A 10,838-nucleotide genomic window follows, 5' to 3' on the forward strand; every position below is an offset into this window, starting at 1 on the left:
ATCGATGCTGGTTCACAAAGTTATCAATTGCTTGAGTCGTCTTGTGTAAAAGGTGTTAACCGCGATTTATCTGCATCTTACCTTAGCTACATAAGATAGTAGGCTTGTTGTGATTGGTCAAAAATAATAATGATAATAATAATAATAATAATAATAATAAATTTAAAAAATGAAGAAGAAGAAGTAACATTACCTAAGCCGGGGACTTGTCATTATTCATAGCCTGATAGGTGGAGAATTTTGGAGGATCACAAGGTTTCTCAAGGGGACGGAAGGGAATCAGTCGTTGCCAATAGAGCACGACGGAAGAAGACTATAGAGAATTGAATATCAATGAACTGGAAATGAGAGCGGAGGGGTGGGGATCATAAAAAATGTAGAGAACCGCATGGAGGGGTATCAGGTAACTTTTATTTATTTTTTATTTTGACTCCAGCAAAGCCCCTCACCCCCGCCCCCTCCTCAGCCATAACTTGATCGGGGGGAGGGATGGGAGATTTGTCATGGGTTTTTTTTAGCCGGCTTTGTATTTACGGAAATACGGAAAAAAAGTCCTCCATTCCTCAAATTTTGGATAAAACATGTGCTCTGTCTGGTTGAAACAGTGTACTTTATCATAGTGCGGATACACGGAGAGAAAGCCAGCAGTGTGTCTAATTTCAACTCCAAAATTTCTTCCGGTTTATCCAAATTCAAATTTTGAATGGTATGTCTCAGAAAAAAGCACAAAAACAACGAGCTACCTGTCTGTAATAAAGAAAACTCGCTACGTTTACATTTAAACAACAACAAGAAATAAACATCGATGGCGCAGTTTTTAGATTTTCTTCCTGGCAAGATATTTGAACTTCCTCGATATTTGTTACAATATGTTTGCTTCCCTTTAGTCTAGAATATTTCCCAACACATCTTGAAAAATCCTGGGGTAGTCTAAAACAGGCGGTCGATAACATTGTCAGAGAACAAACAAAGACACTGCAAACTATATTTATTGGAACTTCTGTTTTTTCCTTACTTTGTATACTATATTTTAAATAGCTTATTTAGTTTTTAAATGTTATCTTTTACTTAATTAATAGATATTAGTTGGCAGGTCCACATCAGCTTTTAGCTACTATTTTTAACAACCTAGATGCAAATACAGTAGGAACAGCAAGTTGGAAAATTATTGTGAACTATCATGCGCGTGTTTAAACGTAACAAATTTTTTGTAAATAGGTGGCAATTATTAATCGTGATAAACGCAGTTGTATACGATTTGAATCGATCGTGTGTGCTGCAATCCTCCTTTTTAAGGTACACTGGATACGCCTGCAGCTGTGTTCTTTGATCGTTGACTTTAAGGCTGACGTGATAGGAATCGCTCAGACGAATTGCTAACGAAGCTCTTGACGAAGCCTTTAAACTCTTGACGGTCGCCAATTTACGTTATCAACTCAGTTGATTATACTAAATTACCCTGTTACATCTCCCACCGACGAAGCACAACAGTTTCTATAGAAACTTACCCCATCATTAATTTGCATGAAAGTCAACTTTCCCCATCATATGCCAGAGGTAAACGGCTGGTCGAGCCTCAAAACATAACCAGGTTGGATATCTTTCTGAGGGGAGAATTCTCACAAGCCTTGCAGTTTTATTGCAGTTATACAGATATTTTGGACTTGGCTATCGCCACTGAAAGTTAGGCAGTAGTTTGCGTTTGATTCAGCTGACTCAAACTCGACTCACACAACAGAAAAAGTGATAATGACCGGAAGTTGTCAGTTATGAGGAACACTCTTGAGTGAGTACTAAAGTCCTTTTTAAAAGATTAATTTTATTTAATATGTATCACAAGCAGACGAGAAGTAGAACCTATGGCCTCATCTTGGATGGTTTTTAATAAGTTTGTTCTTTGTTATGCAGCTGACCACAAAGGCTTTCTTCAGGAAGTCAAGTCAAATTATCTCAAGATGCCAGTTTAGCAATGTATTACTGAACTAAATACTTTAAGCCTCATTTAACTCACGGCTCTGTCATGAAAAAGTGAGGCTCTCGTGCCCGATATTTCTTTCAAAAAATGATTCGCTGATGTCAGAACCTCCTTTTGTTAAATTATTCATACGAGAGAAGTTTTGCACCTGCTACTTTAATAATGTTGGACTATACACTAGCTCACGCTTGACTTTACTCTTGAACACGCTCCGTTTTGTCACGAGCCATGATTTTTAGGTCCCATCACTGAAGAGTAAGAATAAAAAAGAAAACCAAAACATGTGTCATAATGAAAGATGAATTTTGAAAGTCCGACTTTTTCCGAGATATTTTCTCAAAATATATAACTAAGAGTTTCGCTGCCGTTTATTTACATTATAACAACGATATCATGTTTTGACTTTCGGCCAAAATAGGTCCCAGAAAGTCAGCTGGTGGCTTTAAAACTTTTGAGATAAAGCATCCTGTTTCATAGTACACCACTTGCGCACGTTCTGGCCTTTATAAAGTTCCAATTTCAACGCGGGCTAAGTTTCAAATTATTTCTCTCCCAACGACCAGTTTTTCGATCTTGAAAAGGAAAGGAAGACTGCTATACTCACTCATAGCATAGGATAAGTATCTTATGGTTCTGTTATCATCATGATAGCATAGAGCTAAACTAGCAATATCATTCTGGTAAATTTCAATAAGCGTTGTCAGGGGCGGCGAACTGTGTGCTATTTTAAAAGTATGGCGTGAATGTTTGGGTCAGCAGAAAGATTTGCTAATACATTAGAGAATGTGTCATAAAGAATTCAGTTACTTTATCATTTAGATGTCTATTTCCAGTTTGCATGTATTGGGACGACGACCGTTCTTTGTACTTAGTAAAAACTGTTTCTGCCGTTGAGGAATTGCATTTAAGAAGCTTTTACACTCCTATTTTCGTGTCTGATCTACCCGTGCCATATCTCATGCGTGCCTTCTCAGATAAAGCTTTAACTTTGTCGTATGCGTGGGATATGGCTGATCATGTGTGTGCGATATGTCATACTACTTGGAACAAAGCCAAACATTAAGTGGCTTTGCAGTTATCGTATTCCCTATTTTTCTGTAGACGGTCACATATTTGTGTCACTGTGCTCTCAAAATTTCAAATCTAATTAGGATGCTAATAAGCTTCACCGGCACCCGCTGGTTTGATAATGTTGGACTATAATGATGAAAACTTCACTTATCTCTTAAATTCGCTCCTTTCTGAGATCAGCCATGGTTTTTAGGTCTCAGCAGAGACTGCACTGAAGAACAAGAAAAAAAATCTATATGATAAAGACAGAACTCTCAACAAAAGTGATTGCAAAGAATTGCATCTTGTCAAAGTGAAAAAAAACAGATCCAAATTTTGAGACAGAATCTTATTTGAAGTCTCACATTTTGATATAAAAATGAACATAGGAGGTCAATAGCGCATAAACAAGTATGATGAATCAAGAGAAAGAGCAGCAATCATACTATAAAATACTTTTTAGGTCGGTTTGGACAGGAAATTATTTAGCTTTCGTTCATGACGTAAGGACCAAAATGCATTCAGCCTTAATGTCACCATCTAGCGAAAAACACGTTCGCAGTTCTGCCCCATTCCTAACAAGAACATTATTATAGCTGCGTCAAACGAACGATAATAAGAAATGAGTTTTGAAAAGCCAAAGAATTCTGAAAAAATGTTTTTATTAGATAAAACGAAGAGTTTCGTTACCATTTCCTTACATTATAACAACGATGTCGTATTCTGAATATCCAAGAAAACGGAAATTCTGCGTGGATCTCAGCCAAAATGTTTTCAAAGGAAGTCTGCAGGTGGCATTAAATTAAGTTTCAAAAAGAGCATCGTGTTCATAGTTCCTCTCTCAATACAAGTCAAGTTCAATTTAAAGTCAATTTACTTCCATAGGTCTCTTTATCGATTTCGAAAAGTGAAGGAAGACTGCGATACTCACTCAGGCAAGTTCATAGCATAGGAGAAGTACCTTATGGTTCTGTTATCATCATGATAGGATAGAGCTAAACCAAAGATATCATTTTGAAAGAATAGCGTGAATGTTTGGATCAGCAGAATGAGCCACCAATACATTAGGGAATGGGTCTTAAAGTAGTCTGTTACTTTTTATTTAGATGTCTTTTTTAGCATGCATCGGGACGACGGCCGTTCGCTGTACTTAGTAAAAAACTGTTTCTGCCTTTGAGGAATTGCATTTAAAAAGCTTTGACAACTTCTTATTGGGAAAAAATAAATGAAACTTTTGATTAAGCTTTAGACGTACGTGCAATGGGATTGTTTTAGTATCCGTGTCTTTTCGACTTGTGCCATATCTCACTCTTGCTTTTTTACACTAAGCTTTGAATTTGTGGCATACATGTCATATCGCTCGTCATGCATGTCTGCGATATGTCATACTACTTGAAAAACAGCGAAACAATAAGTGCCTCTGCAGTTACCATATTCCGGTGTTTTTCTGTGGACGGCTACATATATGTATCACTGTGCTACGTTTACAGTTCTGACCTATCCGTAACAAGAACAATATTGTAGCTGCGTCAAAAAAACGATAATAGGAAACGAATTTTGGAAAGCCAAAGAATTCCAAAAAAGTTTTTTTTTTTAGATAAAACTAAGAGTTTCGTTGCCATTTGCTTGCATCGAATTTCAAAGAAAACAGAAATTCTGCGCGAATCTCAGCCAAAATGTTTTCAAAGAAAGTCTGCAGGTGGTATTAAAAGAGCTTTTAAAAAGAGCATCGTGTTTCATAGTTTTTTTTTTTTAATTTAAGCATGTTGTGATCCGTGAACTTCCTCTTTCAATACAAGTCAAATTCCATTTGAAGTCAATTTGTTTCCAAAGGTCTCTTTGTCGATTTTGAAAAGGGAAGGAAGACTACGATACTCAATCAGGTAAGTTCATAGCATAGGAGAAGTAGCTTCTGTTATCATCATGATAGGACAGAGCTATACCAAAGATATCATTTTGGGAAATTTTTAATACGCGTTGTCAGGGGCGGCGAACTGTGTGCCAACTGTTAAAGGATTCTGTTGCTTCATAACACAGGGACTACGACCGTTCGCTGTACCTGGTAAAAAACTGTTTCTGCCTCTGAGGAATTGCTTTCAAAAAGCTTTGACTTCTTATTGGATAAAATTAGTAAAACCTTTGATTAAACCGTAGACGAACGCGCAGTTGGACTGTTTTATTTTCCGTGTCTTATCGATTAGCGCCATATCTCACGCTTGCCTTCTTACACCAAGTTTTAAATTTGTCGTAAGCATGACACATCGCTCGACATGCATGTCTGCGATATTTCGTACCGCTTGGAAAACAGCCAAACAATAAGTGCCTCTGCAGTTATCTTATTCCCCGTTTTTCCGTGGACACACTCATATTTGTATCACTATGCTGTCAAACTTTATGATTTCATTTCAGGTGAAATTATATAACTACAATGGGAGTCCAAGAGTTCTTTTATTTACCAGTTTTCCTCTTCATGTTGGTATTGTCTCGCTCAGTTGTTGCTCAGTACCACTATGACACACGCGAAGTCTCCATTTTTGGTAAGATGCTTCAAAAACACATTTTTAAAATAATCACTGGAGCTGCATTCGGTGATGTGTGTTTTCGGGAGTGTTATCGTGACGTCAGATGCCAAAGCTTTAACTATGTGTTCACACAAGACAAGTGTGAGCTGAGTAACCGCACAAAGGAAGCCAGGCCTGAAGATTTTGTACCCAACACTGAGAGATATTACCTCAGACGAGATATGAAGAGAGGTGAGCGTTAAGGCAAAATGATTTGGCTAACTGTTTTAGAGAGGGAGATATCGCGTTTTTTCTTCACTTTCTCATTTTCTAATTTTCTAGCTATTCTCGGTGCCATTCCAGAGTTGTCTGCCGACTCGTGCAAGGAGATCAAGGCGAGTGAAGGTGGACAAGCGGTTAGCGGAAAATACTGGCTGAATTTCATCAAACCTGACACTCCTGTGTTGGTTCATTGTGACATGAAAACCGAAGGTAGAGTAGGACAGTTAAACAGAATGGACATGCACTAAAAAGTATATGCCTCGCATAAAAGCTAATGGTCAGCTTTTCTCTCAGGTGCAACCCTTTTTTGTTGTTGGTCGTAAGTCTGATCATTTGTTGGAGGGAACACTTGGAAAAGATTGTTACTATTTCAAAGAAAATTTAGAATTTCTCTTGATCGTAAAAGATTTTTTCCTTGGAAACTAGTTATGAAGCTGCAAGGAGCTTTTCTGTCAGCCCTTCCAGAGCAGATGGCTGACTCTTAATCTAACAGCAGAAAACTAAAATCAACTGAAATAAAGTCGCATCACCCACAAATAAGCGCCTGCGCATTTCCAAACATGGCGGATCTTTTTTTATTAATCTTATCTTTTATCTTAGTTGTTTTTTTTTTCTATCTCAATCATGTGCGGCACTAGATGACAGCAAGAATTGCATATTCATGGGAATCTAAGTTATTCAATGTAGGATTTAATAAATCTTGACTCGTTCGCATCCTACTAAGTAAGGTGAATGCACTGTTCGCTTTAATTTCCAACACCAAGCAACGATTCAATATGTTATTGGAATGATCTACATAGAAACTCTTGCAGAGCCTGCTCGATAAAGCTGTTTGAAACTCACACCGTTAGGTTTTTTTAATCAACTGTGACTAACTTGATAAAAGTGGATCTGAACAATAATTCGCTTAAAATTGTCCTTCATTGTCAATGTATATTGTCGCTCTAAACGATTTGGATTTTCATTAACAGATTCTGACGAATGTAATGCATTAGTTAGCGTTTGCGATGTGAACGCTAACTGCAAAAACACTCTGGGATCGTATCGCTGCTCTTGCAGAGCTGGGTTTTCTGGAAATGGACGTAGCTGCAAAGGTGGGAAGAAATTTGATCAAAAACGTACATTAATCATTAATCAATGTCGTTGCAAGGTGTTGTTTCGCTGAGCTTTCTTCAACTATTACTTTATAAGATCTGAAATTGCTGCGCGTGAACAATTTATTCTTCATTTAAATGCAAAAGTTCGGTACAGATGTGATGAAATCTTCGCACTGCTTTCTTTCGATTTGATATTCTTTAATTCTATCTAGCTGCAAAGAGTTTACTTTGCACATCAGCGATGAGTCGGGGCTTCCATAATCAACCCTAGACATTTTACACTTTATTTTCCAAGTGTTGACCCTATTCTCAAAAGCGTTTATTAAGTGTGTAGCTATCTCGGCTCATTGTCCAATTGAAGGTGATAAAATACTGGGGAAAAAATAAATACGTAAAGATAAGGGCCACAGAATTTGCATAGAAGGAAGAAGAAGTAACTTGGCTTTCCTTTTTTAACAGATCTTGACGAATGCAGCACTTCACCATCATTTTGTCCAATCAATGCCGATTGCGAGAACACCATCGGCTCTTATCGCTGTTCCTGCAGACCTGGATTTCTTGGCAATGCAACAACCTGTTACCGTAAGGATATTTGGATTTTTAACACAGCCAGACTAACTTGTTATTTTCAACGCTTTCATTTCAATTCACATTTTATGTGGACATTTTCCTATAAAATCTCACAGATATTATGTTCATAACCAGAAGCCCGTTACTAAATAGTACATTTCAGGCGTAAATACTTTTTTTCTTTTTAAAGGTACTTTGAATCTCAAAACCGATGGGAGAAGGGGACGCTTCGGCACTATACAGACCTTCATTGTTCCACGGACCACACGCTATCTCATCAAAGCCTGGGGTGCTCGTATGAACACATTCATACGATTATGGATACCTTCCAGGAACATATTATGGTAGAAAGGGAGCGTTTATAGAAGGCAAGTTCAGACTGAATAATGGAACAGTGTTAAATATTGTGGTGGGACAAAGAGGAGGGGATTCGGTGGAAGTAAAGGGTGGAAATAGCACTAAAAAGACAGCAGCTCAACTAGGAGTGTCCGTGGAAGACAATGCTGGCACTGGAGGAGGGGGAGCAAGTTTTGTTTATACTGCAGATAACGTTTTGTTGCTGGCTGCCAGAGGAGGAGGGGGCGCGTCGGGTGGGTATAATGGTGTGGATGGTCAGGCGGGATCAAGTGGCACCAGTAGCGTGGGGAAAGAATCGTCAGAAGTTCGAAATGGAGGTACAGATGGGCAGTCAGGTCAATGCAACAGAGAGGGCGCTAACTATCATGGAGGAGTCGGTGCAGGTTGGTTTGGTCAAGGTTGTAACCGACTAGGCTGCTCCCATGGGGAAAGAGGTGGATCACGCGCTCAAGACTGGATCGGAGGTCAAGCCGGAGGTATGAATAGCGGTAATAACGGGGGCCTTCCACCAGGAGCAGTTGGTGGGTTTGGTGGTGGAGGAGGTGGATCAGAGGATAATGGTGCATCAGGCGGAGGTGGTGGTTACTCTGGGGGAGGTAGTGGTACCAGTTGGAATCAAGCCGGAGGTGGAGGAGGCTCGTACTGTAATGGCGAAGATTGTTCCGGTTTCACTGGTGGGAACTCGAATGATAATGGCCTTGTACAAATTATAGAATTGTACGGCTGATTCCGAAACGTTTCTTGAGTATTACAGTGGATTTTCAAAAGCCGATTTTCCATTAACAAGAAAAAGCTGTCGTGGTGGTAATTGCAGAAGTTTTTATATATATTCTAATTCCTTTGTTCCTTTTTCAACATGAGATGATAAGAATGCTCTTACCCTGGCTGTTATTAAAAATGTCACTGTCTAGGATCATAACACCCTAACCCTTAACATCCTGAGATTTGATAAAACTTTTTTAGAGTTTACTCGTCAGAGTGTGGTCAAAAACCATTATAACGTTAATAATATTTAACCTGGGCTTGAGCACGTGATCTACCTCTATGAAATTATAAAGGCATTAGTTTTATTGTTGGATGTCATGTGGCCCCAAAGTAACCAATCATAACGCTCGCTGTTGAAAAAAAATTCCAGTTGTAGAACAATATCAGTTTTTGGTGAATGAGATTGTAAGGTTACCAGAGGTTCGTATCTTTTTTTTTTTCCTTTTTAACAGTATCTCTTCTTGAAAGAAAAAAGGATACAAAAGAGATAGAAAGTGAGAATATTTTACAAGACGTCACTAATCAGTGTTTTGGCAGTTCTCAAGCTATCTAAGAAGCTCATTTCTAGAATTTTCATAAGTCCTTTTCGGGCAACCTAATAGGGGGTAGAGTGACGTCTATTTTCGTTATGTTAGGATGTTTGTTATGAGTACAGATTTATCAAATAATTTACAAAAAAGTTTGGGTACGCAAACAAACTTTAAGATATTTAGTGGCAAAAAATACACAGGGTTAGACGTCGCTTACTAGAGGTTTTGTAGTTTATCGATGTTCTAATAGCCTATTTATTAGAATTTTCATAACTCGTTTGTGAGCATTATAATCATTAAGTCTTAAAGTGACGTTCTTAGATATTGTGCTTATATTATTGATATTTTACTCAAAAATAAAACAATTAATAATAATAATTATAAAGGTCTAAGAATATCACTAAATTAGATATTTGGTAGTCTGTTTGATCCCAATTTGTAGTTAATTTGTAGATTGTTTAGCTCATTTTGAGAATTCTAGTCCATTGTAGTACGTGGTATTCAAATTATTTCATAGCCTGGTTGAAACGCGATCATCAAAAAAGGCTTTTACAGTAAGAATAAATTGAACACGAAAAGTGGCTTTTAGAGGAAAATGGCACAAAGTAAAGAACTTAATACAATTTGGAAGGAGGGGAAATAACATTAGGCTGATTGCAATTATTGTCGCCCAATATCTTAAATTTTCATGTCTTAATACTAAACGGTTGACTTTGAGATTTAGTCATTCAAAATTTACGTAAGATCTAATAATACTCTGCAGAAATACACGCAAATGTAAGCAATTTTGTTTTCTCTTTCTTTCTTTCTTTTTTTTAATGTACGTGTGATCCCGGAGCTAATCCAAATTAATGAAACGCTAGTTTATTTGAACGAAATACAGCAATATTTATTCCCTGTTGTTTTATCAATAGTGGATATGAGATGAGCAGGTTAATAAAAAAGGGTAATTTAGTATTATCAACTGAGTCGATAATGTAAATTAACCAACGTAAAGGGTTTAAAAGTTGACAATTCAAGCGTCAGCCCTTCGAAAATAAAAATTATTGTTGGCGTACATTGCGCCAAATAGCTGTTTAGCAATTACAATAACTCGTTAACTTGGTTGAAACTAAACTAAACAAATGAACGACTAGATTAAGTGTCTTTAGTTAACCATTTAATGCGACAAACGTTGCGATAATTATAGCGATTTACGAATCTATACGGAGTGCGCGCAACATTAAACAGAAACAGCGCACGCTTTTAAACTTAACAAATGATTAAATGAAATGAAAGTTTAACGAAACAGTTGTAGCAGAGAAGAAGCGTTAAATAAGTTAAGGTGGAAGAACTAGTGCTAAACCTCTTTCCAAAAAGAGGAAAACAGAAAAAAAAGCGCTCTGAAAATATTGTATTGAACGTGGTCCGAATGGCATTCTGTAATAAACTAAACGAACTCCTCATGTAAATCAAATTATTTTCATTTTCCTCCATCGTTTCAGGTGGGTTCATATTACTTATAACACTTCCTTGGAAAATTACCAGTGCGACCTGCTTAGGAGTCTAATTAAAAAAAAGAAAGAGATCGGTTTCCTGTGGAAGGTGTGGCATAAATTTTTCATTCGAGATAAGCTCATTAAAGCCACGAAAACTGTGGAAATACATGAAGGAAATGGGTGAAAATTTGGAGCTTAGAGTTTCACAGCTGACATTGTAAGACTTATCTTTC

The 10,838-nt window shown here is 37.5% G+C and overlaps 1 protein-coding gene across 1 annotated transcript; it reads left to right on the top strand.

Moving 5' to 3' along the window:
- The first annotated feature begins 5,453 nt into the window (after positions 1 to 5,453).
- Positions 5,454 to 8,611, top strand: LOC113683878 (uncharacterized). The gene is given in 6 exon segments (XM_089181114.1): positions 5,454 to 5,778; positions 5,869 to 6,018; positions 6,780 to 6,902; positions 7,365 to 7,487; positions 7,666 to 7,777; positions 7,779 to 8,611. Coding segments are annotated over 6 exon segments (1,614 nt in total). The 3' UTR covers positions 8,560 to 8,611.
- Positions 8,612 to 10,838: the final 2,227 nt, after the last annotated feature.

The sequence above is a fragment of the Pocillopora damicornis genome, chromosome 1, assembly GCF_964200805.1.
Source record: "Pocillopora damicornis chromosome 1, jaPocDami1.2, whole genome shotgun sequence".
NCBI classification, from domain to species: Eukaryota; Metazoa; Cnidaria; class Anthozoa; order Scleractinia; family Pocilloporidae; genus Pocillopora; species Pocillopora damicornis.